Below are 25,664 nucleotides of genomic sequence, written 5' to 3' on the forward strand. Positions count from 1 at the left end.
CGAGTTTCCCACATTTGGGGAAATCGCAGGGGTCAGCACATCCGGAGTGCAATGGATAAGCCTCGCCCTGGGAAAACCACCTTCGTGATCATGGTATCTCCCTAGTTTTATTGGCATATAATTCATACCCTATGCAATTTAATCATTCAGTAGTATTAAGGGTTGTACAATCATTGCCACAATCAAGTTTCAAACATATTTTTCTCATACTCGTTGTTGGCTCCGCATTTCCACCCAGCATCCCCTGCCATGCGCTTAGGTAATCAGTAATCCAGTTACTGTCGCTTGAGATTTACCTATCCCAGACTTCATATCCAAAAAATCATGTAAAACATAAACAGAAAATCAAAACAACAACAGTGACAAAACAAAGCAGGAAAAAAACCTCAATTAAAAAAATGAAATATTGAAAACTGAAACCACTTTAGAGTTTTATGTGAGTCCAAAATCTATTCATGTATCTATGGTTTATACATGTTTCTGGTTCATATACATGTTTTATATACATGTATCTGGTTTACACATGTTTCTGGTTCACTTTGGTTTACACATGTTTCTGGTTTATACATGTTTCTGGTTCATAATTCTGATAGAGAACATTATAAATCAAGTGATTATGTGGATAGCATCATTAATTTAAGATAATGGTATGGGATTTAAAACTATTATAAAAAGGAAATTACACATGTCTAAGCCTGGCTTTTCAGACTGCAGTACATAAATTGTTGACTTGTACAGAATAAACTTTCTAAGTGTGCGCCTTTTGTGTGAAAAGACGAGTCTAAAGTGCCAGTAGTCTATTGCATAAGGCATAGTTCATCAGGGGCTGTACAGAAACGAGGTCCAAAGTCTCCAATTGGGAACATAGTACTAGGTGTATACTTTCCTTGGGTTCTATATAAGTACTGTTCAGTGATTTTTCAAGATGAGAGGTTGTTTCATCCAGTTTATCCAGCAACCGATGTATAACCACCTTCTCAGGGATATACCTGCCTTCCCCCACCCACGCCCAATCTTGCCTTGAATTTCCCATCCGGTTCAGTTATCATTCTTGTAGGATTTCATATTTCACATTTTGATAGTGAACTAATGAAGATGTTAAAAGTAGTCAGGGGAAAGGGAACCATGAGGAAAAGGGGGAAGGAGCTGTATACACAAGTTAAAGGATTACTCCAGCAGAGAAGCAAAAATAATTTCCTGTCAAAATGGAGAGTATCTTTAAAAATAAAAAAGGCCTGATTTTCTTTCTTTCAATCAAACTTGAAACCAAAGAATAGAATTCTTAATGTGGTGCCAGTCTATAAAGTGTGCCAGTCTATAAAGTGTGGATAGATTTCATGTCAGTAGAAATCTATTTGTACCAGAGTGCGGAATATATGAAGACTTACTGATGGAATGTTCGACCAGTCAATCAAATAGGATTTTGACAGTTTAGCACTAATACAAACTTGCTCCAAAAATGAAGGGAGTCTTTGTTAAAAGCCCCCAGAAGGAAGTCCAGAAATGCATGAGTGGGTCCGAGCAAGAGTCATCTGCCTCTGGGAGTACTCAGAACGGATCAACAGGCAGAAGTGTGGACAGAATCGTTAAAGGACTATCAAATGTTACCCCAAGGAAACCTTGGTTTGAAACGGTTCCTGTGGACAGGTTGGAAAAAGAATCGTCACAATTAGATTCTTGCTCAACTGAGCTGTTGCAGCCTAGAGATTAATTAAATGTTGTTGTTGGGGAGGGCGGGGGATAAAATAAATCATAATGAAAACGTACTCAAGGATTTTAACTCTCCTACCAATTTGACCACGTGGTGTGTTCCTTTCCCTAGAGGGGGCCAAGAAAACTTATCAAGATTTTTGAAGTCATTTAATACTTGGTTAAATTGGCACATGACTGTCATCAAGCAATCACAGATGTGTGCTTTCTGTTTTATTTTCAAGCTGGATAACGCTGATGAACAAGCAGCCCAGATCAGAAGGGAACTTGATGGTCGACTGCAACTGGCAGAGAAAATGGCAAAGGTAAACTATTGACTTTGAAGGACACCCCTGGTGCATGCCTTGTGTTCACACGGACTTTGTGAACACAGAGAATAAGAAGACTGTCTTACAGGTCCAGTGAGCCAGCCTAGTTTCCGTTCTTAACCCCAGATCCTCTGAATGCACATTATCCGAATGGAACATCCTGGGCCGTTTCACAGGTCTAGTCTCATAGAAGATTTGCCTGACTCCTCGAGGCCCAGACTCACTTGGCCTGCTGCCCGCTTCTCAGAAAGCAAACAAACAAAATTACTCGGCACTGCAACTAAAAGCTTTTGTATGATAGCCTATAACCTATGATGAAGTGTAAGTATTTACTTTTGCTGGATCATTTCCCATTTGGGGGAAACACTGATCTCAATTGAATGAGAAAACATGTAGATTTTTCTTTTCCTTTAAATAATGCCTATATTTATCAAAAGTAGGTATTTAGAAGCATTTTAGTATTGTACTAAGAAAAATATAAACAGGAAGAAAAATCTCCTTCCCTCCAGTCATATAATATGTTCCAAAGCGTTTAATAGCACTAGACATATGATGGTGTCCAATTAACATCCAAATTAATGATTCCCTAAATGGATGAAAAATATAACTTGAAATATCCAATACATAGCCTTGGAGAGAATATATACAATATAATAATGCATTGATTTTTTTATTAGTGAATTCACTGTGTTTCTATAAATAGACTTGATTTCAAGCAAACACCATGAGATTTTTTTTTTAATACTTTTTTTTGTTGAGAAAATAGAACTTAGTTGTCGTGGGTTGATGAATGAATTTGCTTCAACATTATAAAATGGTTAGTCTTCTTAGTAGAGTTTGATCATAATGTTATTTATTGTTCTGAGAATCAGATTTCCTACTATTCTCTTCTGCTGGGCAGACACTTGGAACATTTAACATATAGGTCTTCTCCCTCTCCAGTATCCTCCCTATGTAGGATTTTTTTTTTTCAGTTGAGGTATAACATATATTCAGTACAGTGCAAAAATCTTGAGTGTACAGCTGGATGGGTTTTTTGTATTCTTACACCCAGGGGACCCACATCCAAATTAGTGGATATTTTGTGAATTTGAGAGGACTCACCAATAATGACTTTAACAATTGAATGTGTTCTTTTGTGTGTGCGCGCTTTACAGAGAAAATGTGTATTTGTGAATTTATACAACATAAGCTTTAAGAATGTTCTTGCTGTGTTTACTTAAGAATTTATTAAAATGAACAGTAGAGGAGAAGGCATAGCAGTTGTCAGTGCTGACTCAAAGCCTCCATTCCTATGTACAACAAGAAGCACTACCCAGACCTGCGCCATCCTCAGGAGAATCATAATGGTTGAGCCCATTGCTGTAGCCACTATACCAATCCATCTCTAAGAGCCTTCCACCTTTTCACAGCCTCTCTACTTCCCGAGCACAATGTCCTTCTCCTGGGGACCAGTCCCTCCTGGTGGCATGTCCCAATCTGTGGAAGTTTCCTTGCAGCCACTTTGCTTTGACAAAAGACCTTCTTAAGTACCTGCTCTCACCAATCAAGAGACAGCCGAAGACAGTTTGGGCTTTTATGACAAAAAGACAGAAAGTGAAGGGAGGGTTGAACACTGTTTCCGGTGAGCTCTTAAAGAGGCTGCATGTGCCCCAGGCTTCTGCCCTGAGGACTAGACCCAGCGTTTCACCATCAAGCGACCCTCACTTTGAGCTACGCTGGATGTGAAGGTTATTTTCCGTGTCAGAGGTTATGTGGTTGGCTTTGGCAGGTTGCTTTTTGGGTCTGAGAAGACTCAGAAATATTTCCATGATAAATGAATGCCTCGTGATCTTCTAGTAAACCTTCTGAATGTATTCTAAGACATCACCTATCCAACAAGGCTCTCTACTCCCTTAAAGATGTACCGACTCAGAAACTGACAGAGCAGTTCTGCCCTGCTCTATAGGGTCACTGTGAGTCTGCATCAACTCAGGGGCAGTGAGTTTGAGAAAGAAGTAGAGCTGCAGGGAACTGTGCTGCAGAGTGAACTAAATTAGCCCCCCTCACTCAGTCTTTCCCAAAGTGGGAAAACTGCCCACTAGGGGGCTGGGAGTGGGGGACTGCCAGATACTTACACTTTATCCTGGATCATGAGCTGTAGTACAAACGTTTTACTTGCCAGAGGGTGCAGAGTAAAAATTCCCCCCCCTGAAAAGTGGAGAATAAGATATAAATCAGGGTCGATAGGAAGGACTCCCCTTTGTTAAACAACTAGACCGGCCCTGACCCCAGTGAAGTTCAAATTAAAAAGATCAGATTCAACATGCTTGCCTGATGGACAATTGTTTTTGTCATTTCTAAATAAGAGGTAACACAAGCAGTCTAAAAATGTTGATGAAATACTGTCAGTAAACCCCAAAGCTATACAGGGAAAAAAAATTTAGTCTATTCCCTGAGAAGTTTGAAAAATCTGATCAAACACTGATTTTTGATGATGCATGCCAGTGTCTTCTTGGAGAGATGATAGCGAGTGGGTGTTTTTAGTGAAAGCCAAGTACAAATTGGTTGGTTTGTTTTCTCTTTTCCTATATGCTAACTTTAAGAGTTCCATAAAGTGTCACCTTATGGATCAGCACAAAAGTGAGACCCCAGAACTTTCAAGGATACAATGTATGAGGGTGCTTGAAAAGGCTGACGGGCCATATGGAAAAGGAATGATTGGAAACTGATTGTGGTTGCAATTGGACATTTCTACTTGATGTGATTGAAATACGGATTGATATGTTATTTTTTATATGTCATATGTATTAAATCCGAACTAATAAATAAAGGTGATGGGAAAATGGAATACAAAAGATAATGGAATTTTCCCATGAACTCTTGGAAGAAACACCCAGGTTACCTTTGCTTTGCTAAAATATCATTTTTAAAAAGGTAAAATCATGACTCGTGCAAATACAAAATGAGCAAACACTGAAGATTTTATTTAACTCATAGTTAATGAATGAACCAGGTAGGTAGCAGAGTTAGTCTGAAGAGCATTTGGGAAACAAAGTGTTTTTAGGCAAAGTTAAGATTGGTGTGTTTGATTGAAAAGTGATTCATTTCCCATAAGGCTTTAAACTTTAACCTTCAAGACAGCTTGCCAAACGCATTAGCTGAATGTTTTCCAGACAAAATTCTACAAGATGTCATGGAACTGCACTGACAGAGACCTTCAAACAACAGTACTCAGTCACTTGCACCTTTCCCCAGGTCATCCCTCTATGGCCGTCGCCCCATATGACACCGAGAACACGTGCTTTTCTCACCTTGTGTCTGATGTCTACATTTTGAGGGTTTTTTCTTGGCAAATTTTAAAGTGGCCCCTCATTGCCCTCGGGTCTACTCTGATTCATAGTAACCCTATAGGACAGAATAGAACTGCCCGACTGGGTTTCAAAGACTATAAATCCTTACAGGAGTAGAAAGCCGCCTCCTCCTGAAGAAGGTTGGTGGCCCTCAAACTGCTAACCTCACAGTTAGCAGCCCAATGTGTAACTCACTAGGGCACCTATTATTCTTTCTTTTTAACCCAAAAGCCATTCAGAAACCCATGTGAGTCTGTAAACATATACATATATTTAGGGGCTTCAGAAAGATTTTAGAAAATCAGAATGAAAAGATAAAGGATTTTTTCCCATGACTCGTTAAAGATCCCTCATGTTCACCCATGTCCAAAGGGACTTCAACAAGTTTATGGAAAAAATATATTGAAATTCTCCCACAAATTCTTTGAAGTATGCATACACACACACACACACACACACACACACACACACACACACTAGAAATAAAATATCTCATTGCATAGCTGGGTATAAAACGTCAGTTGTCATTGAGGTACTGACTTTTCAGAAATAAGTCACCAGGCCTTTCTTCTGAATTACCTCTGGGTGAAAACGAACCCTCAGACTTATTGTTGGCAGCCAAGTGCGTTAACCATTTATGCCACCGTGGGTTGTGTGTTTTTCTTAAGTTTGCAATAGCTACTGTTGTGGAGTCAATAGACATGTTAAACAGAAAAGCAAGAATCTTCCATGGGAGAGTTAATCATTAATGTAGTCATTGTCTTGAATACCCCTGTGACAGTTGGTATGCTATTTTAATATTGATCATATGTAAATTATATTTGGAGAAATATGGGAAGGTTATATTAGAGGAAACAAAGCACAGGTGGCCTGAGACTCTGAGACCAATTCATGAAGTGGGGCCAGATGTTCTCTCCATCCTATGAAGGATCTGGTGCAAGCAGTCGGGGAATGTGTGTAGGTTGATGAGAGTGCCCTAGAGGTGTTCCAACCGTCTAGAGATGTAGATCTTGGAGGCTGTATTTAGAATGATGAAAAGGTAGTGATTTTCTGGAGCATTAAGTAGTTATTTGAGAGGTGGTGATGTTAGACTTTTATCACCAGCCAGTTTTGTACCTTCAAATGCCCCTCTGACATCGTAAAACTATAGATAGTCTTCCTTTAGGAGAAACAATTTCAAAAAAACCCCTAAGGGCCAGTTTGGCAAAGATGAATGAAAAGAAGCCCAAAGGTGAAAATTGAGGTTTTCATTTGCTGGTTGTGGGATAAAAATTGCTGCTGCTGTCATCTCTTGGGGCAATTTAGCAGCCAATGTCAGGATGACTCTAAATATCAATATTTGGACTTCCCTTTGAATTGGGTAAAATAAATAAATCTGGTTATAGAGATATAAGAACCAAATTTCCAGCAATATGCATATCATTCATGGAACAATTAAAATTTTCCAAATTCAGATTGCTAATTTCTTTTTTACTCACCAGTTTTAACAAAAATTGACCTTTTGGTAAAAATCTAAAACTTTCCAAATCTTTTGTATGAAGCTGAACTTCTGGCCATAAAGGAACTTCGCCTGTTCATGTAAAGTGAGAGATGAGTTCATTTTAGTTCTGTGGCTATGTTGCTATTTGCCAATATGCATTTTTCAATTTAAATATGTATCTCTAAAAAACATACCCTCTCAACCATGCCGATCAATTGTATGGCAAAGTGATGGATCTTTGTTTCCCACCAGACAAAGGAGGAGCCCTGAAAGATAACGCTGTCCGCTCCCATAAAGATTTAGTCTCAAAAACCCATTGGAGCAGTCTGCTGCTTCCTATGAGGTTACTGTGAGTTGGAATAGATTGGATGGCAGTGGGTTTTATTTTCCTGGTTTTACAGGCAGACACATGTCTCTGGAACATCTTAGAGACCAGTAACCCCAAGCATCAAAACTAGTGGTGGCTCATTAGAACTCCAGCTATACACTTATAGTCATATTTTTATTTGTTTTCTCCTTGAGCAAAAACTTTTTCCAAAATAAAAATATTGTGGAAACACATGAAGTGTGCATTTTGTACCTCAGTAAAAGAAACAAAGAACCTCTAAATATAACCGGTGTAGTAGCTACATAATCTAATTTCATGCCAAGTTGAGGATTAATAGTGAAGGGGTGGGGTCTAGTCTGTCAATCATTGCATAGCCAATGAGGCCTCTGTGTGGGCCTGGCCTTCTCCTGAGGATTCTGGAAACTCCTGTATTTCCTCCTTGGAGGTGGGAGACACTCTTTCTCGGCTCTCTCCCTGCAAGATATCCCTAAGAAGAAGGCACATGGACCTACCCTGATGCAGCCCTGGGAATTGGAGAAGCCACCTGGACACCCCTGCCAGGACTGAGATGCTTACAATGCCACTGGATTCACAAGACTTCCCACTCACTGGCCTGTGATCTTCCTGCGCTCAATGTCATTGCATGTGTTTCATGAATCTGAAGGGGACTTTATAGATTGGTAGCAGATATATGGGCTAATATCTGACTTATGGACTTGATCTAGATGGGGCTGGGATGTTTTCTCACTCTTCAATTGGTCTTGTATAAAAACTAATTTCTTATACACATATGCAGGTTCATGAATTTGTTTCTCTAGTCTACCCCGACTAACACAATCAGAATGCCAAAGTCTGAGAGGTTTAAGTCCTAGAAACTACATGTACGGCAAATACAATATCTTGCTGTTACTGTGTCAATCCATCTCCTCGAGGGTCCTTCTCTTTACCACTGACCCTTTACCAAGCATGATTTCCTCCTGTAGGGACTGGTCCCATCTGGAAGCATGTCGAATGTGACTACAGCAATGGGCTGAAATATAGCAAAGACAGGCTGTGTTTCTTTCTCGTGTGCATAGGGTTGCTATGAGTTGGAACCCGTTCAGTGTCATGCGGCATCCACATTGCTGAGATGGTCACACTTTCTGAGACATGCTAGTCTATCCAACTTGAATCGTCTTTTCTGCTGAGTGGCGTGTGACTTGTGTGAGTAACATTGCTTTCTGTTTTAAATTGTTTTTTAAAGGAGAGAAGATTCCCCAAGTTCATAGCAAAAGAAATGGAAAGCATGTACATAGAAGAGCTGAGGTCTTCTGTGAATTTGCTGATGGCCAATTTGGAAAGTCTTCCGGTATCAAAGGGTGGTCCAGAATTTAAATTGCAGAAATTGAAACGCTCACAGAATTCTGCCTTTTTGGACTTGGGCGATGAGAATGAGATTCAGCTGTCAAAGTCCGACGTGGTGCTGTCGTTCACCTTAGAGGTAAGCAGCACTTCCTGTGCTCAACTCTGACAGCAGAAATAAAGCTGGGAGACCACTTCTGCTGACCTTTGTGGTAGCTGTTAGAATATAAAGCAGTGTAATATACTCTGAAGGGGTTGAATTATTCTTCTCTCATTAGAGGACCCAGCGGTGTATGCAAATGAATGCAAATTGTCCTTGGGGACTACACCGTAAAATAATACAAGTTTTGAGGCAGGTCTCCTTTAGGCCAACTAGGAGAGTATAAGTGCCTTGCTGAAGTCAATAACAAAGCCCCTCTGCAGTGAAGCAGGCTTTACACCTCTCACTGCGTAAGTTGGAACCCTCTCGGCTTCTTTGGTTGCCCTTTGTTGTAATGTCTTTCGTTAAGTGGCTCATCTTTTTAGAATCAAATCAAATAGGCCAACGATGATCCATAATCATATAATATACCGCATGGGTGCTATAGATAATGGAAAGGAAAATAGCATTCTTTCCCCCCAACAAGGATCGGCACAGTGAATATTTTTATAAAGAAAAAGGCCAAGGATTATAAATTGAGTTCCTCAAATCTTCAGTTTTGTTCCTTTCTATTCAAATCCTTGGAAACCAAAGATGCTGACATCAAACTTGAAGAGATCCCTGTTTCTCATGCCTGTATTTCTTCATGATTGACCTATATCTGAGACCTTCCAAAACTTTGTGCAAAGTCCTACTAACTTCCAATCCCATTTTCCCACGAGCCTTTTGAAGCTCCTTTGTATGGGGAAGGTAACTCTGAAAAAGCACGCTGCAGAACAGCAGACATCTCACAATGTACAGCTGTTGATTCTGGGCGTATCCTCCATCCCTCTCCATATATTTGGGGAGTGCTTCCATCCCACTGACACCTCCCCAACGAATCCGCATTCTTCCAGTTACACCAGGTCACAATGATCTACTATGGATTTCACCATCTCTCCAGCTTCATAAACTCGGGATGCTTCATTTGAAGCAGTATCATTCTTTACTATAGAATTTCATCATTGTTCCAGCCTAATTTCTCCTATTGCTAACCCCTTTATTTACTTATTTATTTTTAAATACTTTATAGAAAACCAAGTCACCTATTTAATTCCAATACAAATTTTCTATAAAAGTGTATTAATCTCATTAAACTCATTAATCATATTTTTAAAAATATTTTTTGTAGTTTGAAGTATTTTTCTAGTGTCTAAATCTATAGTTATTTCTATATTTACAATCTTTATGAAGCATCAATTTCAAAATCTTCATTTAAAAAATGCAGACCTAAAAAACAGTTCAAAACATTTTCTCCTTTCTACACTATTTAACACTCATAAACATTGTAAGCGATTAGCTTCTTAGGAATTCTATTTTCTCTTGAAAACAAAATTAGGCTGTTATTCACTATTTTAAGTGGAACAATGAATTGTTATTCCATACTTTATTGCCAGTCTGTGAAAGAGAATCTGAGCTGAAACTTCATTTTGCACGGTCTAAGAAGCTTGCATATTTAAGAATTAATCTGGCGTCCTCTATTGTTATGCTTATTTAAGGCCAATATTTTTCTACCATAGCACATTATGGACCTAATCTCTGGATCCCACGGTATTTTAAGTCAGAGTTATGTGTCCCGGCAACTATCCTAATAGTTGGGAGTTGACCCAGTGAAGAAAGGCCTGGCAATCTATTTTCAAAAAGACTCCGAAACACCATACCATTGACTTATCCAAGACCCAAATTCACTACCATTAAGTCAATTCTGATTCATAGTGACCATACAGTAGAGCTTCCCTGGAGGGGGTGTTACCAAGGTGTCAAGTCTTTACAGGAGCAGACAGCCTCAGTCTTCTCCCGAGGAACAGATGATAGGTTTGAACCACTGGCCTTGTGGTAAACAGCTCAGTGCATACCTCCCTACACCACCAGGGCTCCTTTTTTATCTGACTCATAGTGACCCTGACAGACAGCCTCTTCTTTTTACTACAAAAAAAAATGGTGAGTTCGAATTGCTGGCCTTAATGGTTAGCAACCCAAGATCTATAAAGGTGACAGCCAAGAAAACCCTATAGTGCAATTATATTCCGAAACACATGGAGTTGCATGAGTCTGAATCTGTTCCACAGCGTCAGGTTTTAGTTTCATGGTTTTTATACTCATTTGTTCAACAACCAAATGAAATCCTGCTAAGTGTACTGGACTCAATGCTTTTCCTACACAGCTGAGAGAACGGACAGGTGGTCACAGGACCCCGTAGTCATAGGGCCTGTGACAGCAGCTTGTTCACTGGAGTCCTCAACCCTCAGACCCCAGCTTGCAGACTAAGGAAACTCTGAACCTGACCCAAGTTCAAGTTCTCACATTGCACTACACACGTTTACAGTTGGTACAGTAGAGAATGAACTTTTCTAAGAGCCAAAGACTATGTGTAAGGGAAATAATTCAGATTTGTAAAGCTTTGCTCACATTTTCTCTTCTTTTTAAAATGATGACCTAACCTTCCTCTACTCACCATGTCCCAATCCCATTACAAAACTCTTTTTGTCACAGCATGGACTTGACCAGTTGCTTTTGAGTGGACTCCAGTTCATGGTGACATGTATGTAGGGTTTTCAATGGCTGACTTCCAAGACAAGATCTCCAGGCCTTGTGTCAGAGGGACTCTGGGATAGAGTTGAATAGCCAGTCTTTCTGTGCATAACTATTTGCAATAACCAGGAATGCCCACAGCATTTATTACCTAACATTTCTTTTTTGCATTTCCTTTTATTTTTTTTTAATCCATCTCTTTGGGGTCTTCTTTCCTTTTCATTTCTTCTTGTTTTTTTAAATCATTTTATTGAGGGCTCTTACAACTCTGATAACACTGCAAACCTCAATTGTTTCAAGCATATTTGTACATATGTTGCCATCATCATTTTCTAAACCTTTACTTTCTATTTGAGCCCTTGGTATCAGCTCCTCCTCTTCCCTCCCTTCCCACCCTCCGACCCCTTGATAACTTATAAATTATTATTGTTTCCAAGTCTTACACCAATGTGCTGTGTCCCTTCACCCATATTTCTGCTATTTATACCCCTGGGGGGGTGGATTATTGTTTTGTGCCAATGTCCTGATTCCAATGCATAGCAACTCTATTCCTAACATGAAACAGAAAAAACCCCAACTTACTACTATTGAGCCAATTCAGATGCAACTTCATAAGACAGAATACAGTGCCCCTTGTGGACTTTCAATGCTGCAAATCTGTATGGGAGCAAAAAAAACCTCTTTTTCTTCCATGAAGCTGCTACTGGTGTGAACCACCAATCTTGCAATTAGCAGCAAGATGTAAGCCACTACAACAGTAGGGCTTCTATTCCTAGCACATCGTTTATTTTGTGCATTGTTATTTGCTTTTGCCTATTAGAAAATAAGTGCTAGGTGGGAGTTTACAGATCAATAGAGCCTAAAACAGCCTGGTACACAAGTCAGTGGATATAAGTTTACTGTAACTGCAGTGTTTGATGACTAGCAGTTATTCAGACAAGATTATCTTTAGGTTTTCCACTCAGAAGTCTTCAGGGAGAATATTAAAACAAGAGACAAACTAATCCACAAAATGTTCAAATACTCCCTAGTCAAATAAACGTAGAAAAGCAAATGTCTACCGCTGAAAGTAGGAGTCTGTCTGCTGTAAGTTGAACAGTGTCATTGGTGTGAATATCTTGTCTTTCCCTGGGTATTTTCAGGGCTGTCAAGGCAGGCAGGTCTGGTGGGAGAAGTCATCTTCTCTGTATAGTGGAGTCCCTCTCCTCCTGTGTTCCCCTCTCTGCCCACCATAATATCCTCACAATGAGCCTCTGGTCAAGGCACTAGTCAAAAGCATATGGGCTACTTTTGTTTTTTGTGCAAGCCTTCTTTCTTTTTGCTCCAAGGATAATGTTTCTTGTATCCATCAGTCACAAAGACATCAGAAAAGAGAAGATGCGATGTAGATTGATTTTATTTTCTATAGTTCCGTTATCATGTGTTGGTGGGAACTGATTGAAACAGGCCATGTGTTCTAGGAAGCCCCACGTGCAGTGGCTTGTAGTGGAGATAGCAGAAATAGTGCCAACACGGATGCTTGCTCTCTTCTCTCCTGCACTTTGCTTATGAAACACACACCAGCGATGGAGACGCAACACAAGCATCCATGCCCCAAATGGAGAGCAGTGACCTCCAGATCTCTAGGCTTACGCTGTGCTGCACAGTCTTGTCATTTCAAATGCCGCAATCATCAAGAATCCAATCACCAAATTAAGAAAGATGTCATTAAGGTCGTAGAGGCCGGCATACCCACAGTTGGCTTTTAACAAATTGGGTTACCTCTGTTATTTGTGTGGACTCCTGGTTAGATTTATGCTGTGTAAGGGCTTCAGCACTTTTAATATTACTAACAACCTACAGTCATTAAGAATGTGTAAGTATGTTTAAGCTTATTTAATCACGATTTAGCACTTCACCCAAATTTCCCTGAATATTAGAGCAGCTGTGAAAAATGTTATTTTTTATCTGTTAACTCTCCATTAATTCTCTTCCTCTTTTCAGTTTCCTTATTTTAATTCAGTGTTTGCATTTGTATTTCTGTTAGCAGAACCTCTGATTGAGGAAGCTAAATTATTTTGCTTGACCCTTTCATTTTGAGCAATCAAATTTATAGTTTCGATAATTTTTTATGAAACAAATCAGAACATGCATTTATATTTACAGGCATAAACCTTCTTTTGTACCAGAGCTGAGATGAAAACCAGTTCTTCTAAGATGGATTTTTTTTTAAATTAGAGACTGCTTGCCTCATGATTCATGACTATGTAAAATTTATGGTGACTATGTAAGATTGATGGTAACGCTAATAATAAAATATGTCATCAATAAATAATATTGATGGAATTTGGGTAGCTACATACCATGAAAGCTATTCATCTTTTTCTCCAAATACAACATGAAATCAATAAAGAAATTAATGTACAATAGAATAAAGTCATCCTGTATTGATAATTTAGAGAAGTTCTTGGTGCATGTGTTGTTTGAAAAAACATTTCAGCTAATAGAATATATGCTGTGTGGGTGTGTTTAATGAGGATATTAATTCTAGATGCAATATTAAAATTGGAAACCGTTTTTCAAACATAAAAATCACAGTTAAAAAAAATACATGACACAGGAGACAAAATGGGTGAGAGTTACTTTAAAGCAAAATTGAAATATAAGGGCACAGGAAAACTAGATGGATGGAAATAGAACACCAAAAATGCAAATAATGAGAAAGTTCATGCTTCCTGAAGAATGTAGCCAATACCACTGGATACTTTGTGTGAAAATTATTGAATGGGAATCTCAACTACTTAAACTACAGGTTCTCAGGCTTATTTGACCAACCACCTACTTTTCAGGGGAAAAAATTACTCAGTGGTTCCCCTGGTAGTTAAAATTTTTTGTCCTGTAGCCCACAATCCAGGATAAAGTATAGGCATCTGCTTTTGCAGCCCCCCCTGGATGATTCCAACACCATCATTCACAGAAATTATCATCATAATCCTTTTGTCTGGTTCAATATCATGTTCCTCAAAGAAAGCAGATAAGATAGGCAACATGTAAATTTTATTTTTATCCAATATTTTTGGTCAAAGCTGAAGTTTCATTTGGAATGATCAGATCTTTTCAGACAAACCGAGGCATGTTGCATTTGGTCCTTGCAGTGATCAATTCATTCAAGATAGCAAAGATGTCAACCAAGTAAGCAATTTCCTACAGTCCACTTTTATCACTGAAAAGTGCTTCAAACTGCGATCTTGCTTTCTGATTAAAAAACATTTTGAGTTCATCACAAAACTCAGAAACACATTTTAAAACTTTTCCTCTCGACGGCCATCTCACTTCAGTGTGACATAGCAGAACATTATTCGACGCATCCAACTCATTGCACAGTTGTGAAAACAGTCGACTGTTTAAAGTGCTCGCCTTTACAAAATTGATAGAACGTACGATGCTTTTCATTACTTCTTGTAACTCTTGTGGCAGCATCGTTGTTGCTACCATTTACCGATGAATCATACAGTGAGTTCTGATGACTTTTGGTGACCCGTTCAGTACCAAACGTTGAAATCCAGATCGACATCCTAGCATAGCTGGAGCACCATCTGTGCCAACACCACAAACCTTTTCCCAGGAGATCTTAGGCTCGTTCAGAAATGAACCAACTGTGTCAAATACGTCACATGCAGTGGTTGTCATTTCAAGAGGTTTGCCAAAGAGAAACTCATCTTTAAAGTTGCCATCATTAATATACCTCACGTAAACCAGTCACTGTGAACAGTTTTCAATGTCTGTATATTCATCAAGCCGGATGCTAAATATTGGAAGTGGAGCAGATTTAATTTCCTGGATTACCTGATCAAGAATATCAGCAGACATGTCATCTATTCTTCTACGGACGGTGTCATTAGATAAGGAAATTGCCCTCAATTTTGTAACAAATTCGTCTCCAATCATAACTTGAGCAATATCTTTGGCCGCTGGCAACAGTAAATCCTCAGCAGTGGTGTGAGGTTTCATAGCTCTGGCCAGTCTGAGTGCCACCAAATATGAAGCTTCAAGAGCTGCTACGTTTTGCTTGTGGTACTTGCCACCAGTGTCAAGTCTGGCTTTCTTGAGTCCATCAGCTTTGCTTCTAAAATAGTTGGTATCCTTGCTGCCAAAGCTCAGATGCTTGCTCTCAAAATGGCGTTTTAGTTTATTTGGCTTCATAGATTCAGCTGACAGGCCTTCACAACAAATAATACATTGCGGTTTCTCAATTCCTGCTGTAATTATTGAGGTAAAATCATACTATAAAAATTCCTCACCATGTTTTCTTTTCTTAGTGTTCTTCTCTTTGTGATCCATTGTCATGGGATGGTTTGCTAATGAAAGTAATAATAGATAACAATATCTTTAATAATACAAAAGATGATACCTGGTATAGTACATTAAAGTTTCCCATGATTTACCATTCTCTGTGTTGTTGTTTTTTTTACATACCTGTTACTATCACAAGGGGGCAGTATTCACATCAACCACAGTGGACTATAAAAAGACCGATCAGCATCCAGATTAAGTTCCGATGGTACAGATAGTTTTTTGCAATAGTTGATGATTTTAGAGTACATGATTTTACATTTACTCAGTAATTGTAGTTCATGAAGTGAGGTTTTACCTCCGATACTGCTGCTTTCAACACAGTAGCTGCTTTTAACAGAGTAGCTGCTTTTAACAGAGTAGCTGCTTTCAACACAGCAGCTGCTTCCTACACAGTGGCTGCTCTCTACATGTGTGACTGGTCTGCATAAGTACATTATGGTGCCAACCCTGTCACCTGCACCTGTATTTGTATGGGGTGTATGCGATGGGGTTGGCATGATGATGTCATTACGCCAGGTCCTTGTATGTGGGCGTATCTGTACATGGGCAGACTCACCTGAGGATGGATAGAGGAGCGGTGTCTCAGTTCTTAAGGCCATTGGAAATATGTGTTGCCTGATGGTATTATGGGACCCCTGTGAAAGGTCACTCAACCCCCAAAGGGGTTGCAACCCACATAGGTTGAGAGCCGCTGCTTTATAGGGAACTCGACCTAGATTGCTTTTGTTGTGTGCATGTAATTTTCATTTATAATTCTGCTGTACTCAGGCAGTGTTTAAGGATACCGATTTAAATTTCACTTAACTCACTAGACCTTCTCTCTTAAGACTTTAGCTTCATTTTTATTTTAAAAAGGAACCTTGATGGCGTAGTGAATTCTACTTTGGGCTGCTGCCAGTGGCTCCGTGGGACAAAGACGAGGCTTTCTACTCTTGTAAAGGGGTACAGACAAAGAAACCCTCATATTTAGTTATCCGCCGCCATATAGGGTATCTTTGAGTCAGAATCAACTTGATGGCAGTGAGTTTGTTTTTTTCTTTTTGTTTTGGGTTTTTTTTTGTTTTTGATTTTTGAGAGTTCATTTAACAGCTGGCAGAACATATTTCTTCAGATACCCAACATTCTCAAATGTTACCTAGTACACCTTCAGTGAATGGATGACTCACTGACACAGCATTGATTCTGACTCAATTTCGGGCAAATAGAATTGTTCCGTAGGGAATCTCTACTGAAACAGACTGAAGCACCTTTTCTCCTGAGGCTTAATGGCTGGTGGGTTTAAGCCACCCAACCTTGTATTTATCAGCTTGATGCTTAAGCTGCTATGCCACCAGTGTACCTTTCAATGGACAGAGGTGGCTTATAAGGAAGATAAAAGAAATAACCTTTCGTATCACTAGATAGCTCTTTCAATTAGCCTTCCTCATTGTAGCCCATGTGACCCTTTCTGTATGTTGCCAACTGTTGCCAAGTTCACCTTTGTAAAAACTGTTGTTCTTATGCTTAGATTGTCATAATGGAAGTACAAGGCTTGAAGTCAGTTGCACCCAATCGAATCGTTTACTGTACCATGGATGTCGAAGGGGGAGAAAAGCTGCAGACGGACCAGGCTGAAGCCTCTCGGCCACAGTAAGCCATGTGAAAACATACTGCGTTGTTCTTTTTTTGTTTCCCCTTCCCAAAGAGACATTTGTTGTGTTTTTTTTACAGAATTGTATGGTACTACCCTCTGAAATTGTTTTTTGACCAGCTCTGTTTCAACTGTGTCAGAATCAGCAGGTGCCTTATTGAAAAATGATGCTTTAATTAAAACCATAGCAGAATTCCTGTTATTTTCTGTAGTACAAACAGAAAATGTAGCGTGAAAATGTAAAGCTAATAATTAAGCAATCAGATGTAAATCCTTTGGAAGGAAAGCATGTGTTACCACTATCACTAACACTGCAGTACAGGATCCCAGTGCTGCTGTTAGAATTGTAGCCCAATAGCTTTTCCTTCTCTGTGTATACGTGCCGTACATTTTCTTCACATAAGACACAGACATCGGTGTGTGCACATGTATGTAGTGTGCACAGTGCACTCAGGTAACGTAGCTGGAGAGGGGACTGTGTGGTTTGCAAACATCGTGTTGTGTAAAATGCAGTGGTTTTGTGGACGTGGTACACGCAGGTACCACAATTCTGTCAGGACTCAAAACCGTTCTATGTGGAGGCTTTCCTGAGAGAACTGTCCACGACTACCGTTGCTGTAATCAGGGATGAGAAAGGTGTTCTTTGTTGTGATTTTTATATGTCAGATTCTAGGGATGAGTTTCCTTAGCTTTGGAAGGTGTTTTTTTAATGGGCGCAGAATCGGGGCACATCACCATCTAGGGAAGAAATTACCAGGCTGGCCTGAGGAAATACTATGAAACTTGCCCGACTTTCACATGTTCACTGCCTTGCAACCTCAAACCCACCACCATCAAGTTGATACCAGATCATTGTGGCCCTATAAAGAGTTTCTGAGACGTAAATTTTTATGGGAGTAGTCGGCCTCTTCTTTCTCCAGAGAGAAGCTTGATGGGTTTGAACCACTGACCTTGGGGTTAGCAGCCCAATGCCGAACTATGGCGCACTGTGCTGCCTTTAGAAAACACTGTGCTCTCTTCTGCCATTTAAACTTTCTGCAGAAGGTTTTGTAGAAATTAGACTCGTTTTCACACCATCAAGTATGTGACCTGATTATTCAAAAAGCCTCTGTTGAGATCCTGGCCAGTCACTGAAGGTAAGGATGAGCATGGTCCTGCAGGTTTCTTTGGTCAAGCACAGTCTGAGGGTGGGTTGTCCCAAGGAGACAGAGTTGGTTAAATGTAATAGGTCAGGCAGGCACAGGGTACTATAGGATTGTAAAGGATGAAGCCCAAGCAACTCACTCTGCCTTACAAAGCCTGATGATCTGCCTTGCTATCTGTTGTTAGGTACCATGAGGTTTGTTCCAACTCTGTTGTCTTGCCCAATCTGCACCATTGTTATTATGTTATTAGATAGGACCATTCTGGCAGGTACGTTATTGAGCCATCTTCTTTTTTTTTTTTTTTAAATCAATTTATTGGGGCTCATACAATTCATCACAATACATATATCAATTGTGTAAAGCACATCTATACATTTGTTGCCTTCATCACTCCCAAAATTCACTAGCCTCTAATTTTCCTTTTTTCCCCCCTCCCCTTCCCTTCCTCCTCCCCTCTCCCCCATGCACCCCTAATAAATTATAAATTATTATTGTATCTTATATTACACTGTCCGGTGTCTCCCTTCACCCACCCCTCCGCTGCCCGTCCCCCAGAGAGGAGGCCACACGTAGCTCCCTGTGATCCATTCCCTCCTACTACATCCCTTTTCCCTCCTGGTATCGCCACTGTCACCCCTGGTCCTGAGAGGTTCCTCCGTCCTAGATTCCCTGTCGAGCCATCTTCTTGAGGGTTACCTTTTTCACTGGCCCACTACTTTATCCAGCACAGTGTTTTCTAGAGACTGAACTTTCTGATAACGTGTCCAAAATAGGTAAGATGACGTCTCATAAGCCTTACTTCAAAGGGCTATGCTGACAGTACTTCTTTTCAGACTGATGTGTTTGTTCTGCTGCCAGGCCATGGTACTTTAAGTGTTCTTTACCAACATATCCATTGTCCAACTTTCACCTGCCTTTGAAAATATCATCCACCTGTGTCTCATTGCAGGGGCTCTCTTCTTATCTTCTCTCCCCCTGTCCACCACTAGTCAGCTCCTCTGGACTCCATGCAGTTCCTCCCAGATAGTAGCTTAATCTTAGTATTGCTGAGCCGGATACTTGCCATTGAGCATCTTACTTCAAACGTCACTACCTCCAAGAAGCCCTATCCTTTAGATAGCCGCATCTAAAGCAGGCTCTTTCATTCTTGGACTGATGTGGTTTTGAGGTTTGGTTTTTTTTTTAATTTTAATAAATCATCTTATTGGGGGCTCTTATAGCTCTTATAACAATCTAAACATTAATTGTATCAAGCACATATGTACATATGTTGGCTTAATCATTTTCAAAATATTTTCTTTCTGCTTGAACCCTTGGTATCAGCTCCTTTTTTCCCTCCCTCTCCCACCCACCTTCATGAACCCCTGATAAATAAATTATAAATTATTATTAATTTCATATGTTACACCACCTGCTGTCCGCCTTCATCCACGTTAGTGTTGTTCATCCCCCTGGGGAAGAGGGAAATTGTGCACCACTGTAGTCAGTTCCCTGTTTCTCCCTCTTCTCCCCACACTTTCCCCCTACCCTCATGGTATCGCTACTCCCATTGCTGTTCCTGAGGGATTTATCTGTCCTGGATTCCGTGTGTCAAGAGCTCTCATACAGATGAGAGTGTACTTGTTCCAGTCTAGCCAGATTTGTATGGTAGAACTGGGGTCATGAGAGTGGGGAGGAGGAAGCATTAGAGAACTAGAGAAATGCTGTGTGTTTCACCGATGCTGTGCTGCCCTGGCTGACTCGTTCTTTCCTTGTGACACTTCTGTGAGGAAATGTCCAATTAGGACCAAAGTGTCTTATCATTTGTTTACTTGCATTTGCCTGCCTCTTGACAAAAGGGAGGAAATCCTGTTCTGTCCGTGGCCGTATCTCAGCAGCAAGTAAGCATTGTCAGAATGTACTGTTGATTCAGTTGATTGAACTTGTTTTTATGGCTTAGACGTAGCGAATATTTGAGGCTGCTGTGTTTATTCCAGCTGACAAATACAAGGAGAATTCAAAAAGTCCATTGGAATATAGATGGAAAGATCATGGACTGTTCCCACCAACTTTTTTTTTAATCATTTTAATTGGAGCTCTTACAAGTATCATAACATTCCATAGTTCAGTCACATCAAGCAGTATTGTACAATTGCTACCACGATCATTCCAAAACATTTTCTTTCTTCTCGAATACCTTCATATCAGTTCCCCTTCATCCCCTCCCTCCCTCACTCTGCCCCCCAGGAACCCTTATTATTATTTTCCCCCCTGTAATATTTTTTCTGCCGTATCTTACACAATCCAATATATCCATTCACATACAATTCTGTTGTTTGACCCATGGAGTGGCACTAACTTTTGGAAACCCCTTTGTAGTGGTGAGAGTTGGGCGCTGAAGTAGAAACAATGAGGGGAAACCCTCTTTGAAGATGCTGTTGTGAGAGATCAGGAAGCAGACTGCCCCTCACAGGGTCTAGGAGTCTGGGTGATCATTCTTTGGTTTTCATATTTGTTTTAAAGAAAAGCTGTCTAGCAAATGCTTCATGCTGGTGGTGGGACCCAGAGGACAAGAGAGGTGGGCAGGGGCAGCCGTGAGTGGTGAGTCTGCTCTTGACCAGCCAAGAGAAGCAAGAGGTGAAGCGTCAGTTAATCAAGTATATTTTAAACTCGTGTTTTCTAGCAATAAGATAAACCTAAGTGTTTGGTTAGCCAAATGTTTGCTTGCATAATCGTGAAGAATGATAAAGGTAAAACACACATTCAGAGGAATGTAGGTGAAGCAAAGCATTCTCAACCTCTTTTTTTTTTTTTTTGAAATTAAACCTTTTTATTATGATTATACCTATGTAACATAAGATTTGGTTCAAACATAGGAATAATTCTGTTGGCGCAGGACCAGGCAGTGTTTTGTGACATTAATTACATTCCTTTTACTCAATCTAGTCCCACAGTTTTTCATCACCCTAAACAGTTTCTCAGTGTCCCTTCAATCATAACCTTCCACTACTCTTCTCCCAAATCCCTGGAAATTATTACTAACATGTTGTCTTCATGCATTTTCCGATTCCAGAGATTTTTTTTTTATTAAACATTTTATTAGGGGCTCGTACAACTGTTATTGCAATCCATACACACATCAATTGGGTAAAGCGCATTTGTACATCTTAAAAACAAACAAAACAAAAAACATAAAAAGGGACCCAAAGCGAAATCCGGTTGATCTGAGTAATCACCTTGGGAAGCAATAGTTAGTGTTTTGGGGGAAGCTACCCACTGACATATTAAGACATGTAAGAAAGAAAGAGTTGAATAAAGTTAAAATAGCATGACATAAATCAGAAGTCTTAGTTGAAGGTATCAACAGAAGGGGGAGGCACGTTCAGGAAGGACCATGTTAGGGAAACCAGGAAAGCAGCGGAGTCAGTGGGCAGAGGCAGGAATGAGAACCCTCCAAATTCTCCTACACTCCGCCCTTCCCCCAATCCTTCTAGTAGCACCTGAGCTTGATAAAATGCACTTACCTTACATTTCACCCATTTAAAGTGTGCAATTCAGGGCGGGGCGGTGGGGGACTTCCTATGTTCACTGAGTTGTGCAGCCCTCGCCAGAATCCATTTTTAGAACATTTTCACCACTTCAGAAAGAAACTCCTTTAAAAAAAAAAAAGAAAGAAATTCCTGAGCTATCAGGCCTAATGCTGGCATCTTCTCTGTCCTAAATAATCATTAGTTTATTCTCCGTATGGATACGCCTTTCTGAATGTTCTAGAGATACAGAATTCTATAATACTTGGGTTTTTTTACATAATCTAGTTAAGACATTCATATTATTAAACCTCCAACTAATACACAATAAAAAATTTTTTTAGTTGAGTAATGAACCATTTGAGATCAAAGGATAAAGTTCAGAGGTTCAGAAAGGAGGAGGAGTGGAAACTGAACACAGGTAGGAAGGGAGGTAAGTAATGGTTCATTAAGGGGTTGCGATGAAGGAATTGAATCAGACAGTGTATGAATTGTTGGATATAAACCTGTGATCTGTTCCGTGAACGTCACCTAATTTACAATAAAGTTTAAAGAAAAAAAAAAGAGTTATTCATGTTGCAGCATGCTTAAGTACTCCATTGCTTTTATGGATGATTAATATTACTTTATTCAGCTATCCTATATTTTGTTTATCCATCCCTAAATTGATGGCTATTTGAGTCCTTCTTTGGGTTATTATAAATAAAGCTACAATGAACATTCATGTACAAGTTTTAATGAGGTCATATGTACTTCTCTTTTTTTCTTGGATATTCAAAGTAAATAAGAATGGAAATGCTGGATTTAACTTTATGAAAAGCTTGCTAAACCGTTTTTGAAAATGGTCGTGACCTTATGAATTTCCACCAGCAATTTATCCATGCCCTCATGCACATTTCTTATTATCTGGTTTTTAAATATTCGTGGAGTAGGTATGAAGTGGCTTATTGTTTTTTGTTTATACTTATGTGCTAATTTATGATGTGGATCTCTTATCCATGTACTTATTGGCCATGTGAAGGAGACTCAGTGGCACAGTGGTTAAGAGCTCAACTGCTCACCAGAAGACTGATGTTCAAACCCATCCATAGCTCCTTGAGAGAGAGGACCCAGCTGTCTTTTCCTGTAAGGACTTTAGCCCAGGAAACCCTGAGACCGTTCAGCTATCACATAGGCCTGATAGAGGTCACAGTCAACTCACTGGCTCACAGCCCTAACACCTGCTTTTCAGCTGTGGGGAAACGATGAAGTACAAGCCCCTGGTCCTGCCTTGCCATGCCAAGCTGAGAGAACTATGGTCTTGGTACTCCTGAAAAATGACCCAGACACTTGTTGGAGAAACCCTTTTATGGAGCTTGTGTTTGTTAGTTCATCTTCCCACCTGAGAGGGCAACCCCTCTGAGAAGATCTGCAGCATGTAATCGTCTCTTCTGCCCCCGTCTGCTTCCTCCTCCTCTTTCTTCCTTTTTCTCTCCTCCTCCTCCTCTTCTCCTACTTCTTCTTTATCATCATCATCTCCTTCTTTTTCTTTGTGTTTCTTTGAGGTATAATTTTTAAGCCACAAAATGTCACCCTGATGAATGGGATTATTGGTAGGAAATGTACACAGTTATGTAACTGTTGTGGCAATTTACTTCTGGAACACTTCCGTCAGCAACCAAAGTTCTCTTGGGCCCATTCTCAATCTTCCTGCTCCAGGTAAGGCGAACCGGCTTTCTCACCCTCAAACTTGACTCCTCTCCATATTTCCCACGTATATATATCACACGGTATGCAGTCTCCTGCACGCAGCGTGATTTCTGGAAAATCTCGAACTACTTGCTACTTCAGTATTTGGTCAGTGACATGGATATGTATGTCCAAATAATAGCCTACACTGTGCTCATAGCATTAGGGATTCTAGTAATAGTGAAATGCCAGTGAACAATTTAAACGATCTTTAGTACTTGGGAGTGAAAAGGGAAAATCCTGCAATAAGTCTCCAGAACTCTCGACGGTAATCACCCTGTGTTGCTTTTCTCACAGGGAAATTGGCTCAAATTGCCTTTCTGTGTTTCCTCCAGGCCACTGAGTTAACTTCTAAAAGGTATTAAAAGATTTATATTTATCATTGCATTCAAGAAGCAGGATTAACATTAAAGGAAGAAAAACATGTATCTCCTGTGTGCTGATCGGCTGCAGCTTCTCAGCCAGGTGGGGACGTTCAGCTTGAACCTGCCTTGCCCTGCAGGACAGAGACTCATCCTCCCCATGATCATTGTGAATTATGCCTCAGACACGTTTTCTAAATTTTATTGCTTCAACAGTTTGTGCTTTGTTGGAGATCAATTCCCCCTTCTGCCTGGTACTAATTAGAGTGCCTTATTTAGTCCACATTTCCAATAAGTGTAGCGGGGATCTCGAGCCGTTGCCTTGCTCACTCCCGTAGCTCAGCCTTCCTGCCAGAAGCTGCGTGGAAGAAGCCTGTGAGGCTGACGCAGGCCTGGGAACTGGGGACCTAGCGCCTCGTGACCGGTTTGATTTCTAAAGAGTAGAGGCGAGGCCTTCTTTGTTAGAGTTCTGTTTTTCATTTCTCTGTTTTTAATGTAAGGGAGAGAATGTGGAAAGATGGCAGTTTCTACTCAGGAAGAAAACTCTGTTGTTTCTGTGAGCTGTCGTTTGTAGCCTCTCAGTGAACCAGGAAACATTTTGCTCTCTGAACGAGGGATGGAAACCTTGCTGCTAGCTGTTTTTTCGTTCTCTTTTTACCATTTCAGACATGCAAGTCTTTCCGTTTTACCTCACACCCCTAATAATACCACCCAAAAGGGAATGATGTGCAAGTGTTTGGGTGTGGGTTCTCGAGTTGCAAAACAAGGGTACAATCAGGAGAGGTGTGTGCCAGCGTTGTGTCCTCCCACCATGCTTGATCAGTTTGTTTGCTGAGCGAATCACCCGACAAGCTGACTTCTAAGAAGACTAATGTGGCGGCAGGATTGGAGGAAGGTTTATTAACAACTTGCGATGTTCAGATCACTCAGCCTTGATCAAGAAGAGTGAGGACTTGAGGCACTTGCTGATGGAGATCAAGGATGGCCGCCTTAAGTGTGCCTTACAACTCAATGTCAAGAAGACCAAAATCCTCACAACTGGACCAATGGACAACACGATGAATGGAGAAAAGACAGAAGTTGTCATGGATTTTGTCTTGCTTGGATCCACAATCAATGCTTCTGGAAGCAGCAGTCAAGAGATCAAAAGATGCATTATGCTGGGGAAATTTACTACAAAAGACCATTTTTGAGTACTGCAAAGTAAGAATGTTACTTTGAGGACTAAGATGCACCTGACCTAAGCCACGTTATTTTCAATTTCCTCATATGCACGTGAAAATTGGACATTGAATAAGGAAGAACCAAAAAGAGACAATGCATCTTAACGGTGGTGCTAGTTAAGAAGATTGAAAAGATCGTGGGCTGCTGAGCATGATAGTGGGACAGGAGGAAAGTCAAGGGAAATAGAGGAAAGAGCTGGAAGGAAAAGGGCATTTATAGAGGTCTAGATAAAGACATGTACAAATATATTTATATGAGGATGGGGAAATAGATCTATGAGCCTATATTTATAAGTTTAGTATTAAGGTAGCAGAAGGACATTGAGCCTCCACTCAAGTACTCCCTCGATGCAAGAATACTTTCTTCTATTAAATTGGCATTCTAGGATGCTCACCTTCCCGACACAACCGCTGAAGACAAAGCAGGTAAATAAGCAAATGTGGTGAAGAAAGCTGATGGTGCCCGGCTATCAAAAGATATAGCGTCTAGGGTCTTAAAAGCTTGAAGGTAAACAAGCGGCCATCT

At 40.2% G+C, this 25,664-nt stretch overlaps 1 protein-coding gene and 1 pseudogene across 12 annotated transcripts in view; one reads left to right on the top strand and one right to left on the bottom strand.

Moving 5' to 3' along the window:
• On the bottom strand, nucleotides 1-102 carry LOC115869306 (annotated as a pseudogene).
• CADPS2 (calcium dependent secretion activator 2) overlaps nucleotides 1-25,664 on the top strand; it is a 382,815-nt gene that overhangs the window by 67,605 nt on the left and 289,546 nt on the right. For all 12 annotated transcript variants that reach the window (XM_045288824.1, XM_030885179.2, XM_045288828.1 and 9 more), the window contains exons 3-5: nucleotides 1,935-2,015; nucleotides 8,402-8,638; nucleotides 17,052-17,173. In XM_045288824.1, coding sequence (XP_045144759.1) covers nucleotides 1,935-2,015; nucleotides 8,402-8,638; nucleotides 17,052-17,173 — 440 coding nt within the window. The remainder of the gene's footprint in view (nucleotides 1-1,934; nucleotides 2,016-8,401; nucleotides 8,639-17,051; nucleotides 17,174-25,664) is intronic.

This window comes from Echinops telfairi, unplaced genomic scaffold (assembly GCF_000313985.2).
Source record: "Echinops telfairi isolate 266 unplaced genomic scaffold, ASM31398v2 ScPeMD7_23;HRSCAF=83, whole genome shotgun sequence".
Taxonomy (NCBI): domain Eukaryota; kingdom Metazoa; phylum Chordata; class Mammalia; order Afrosoricida; family Tenrecidae; genus Echinops; species Echinops telfairi.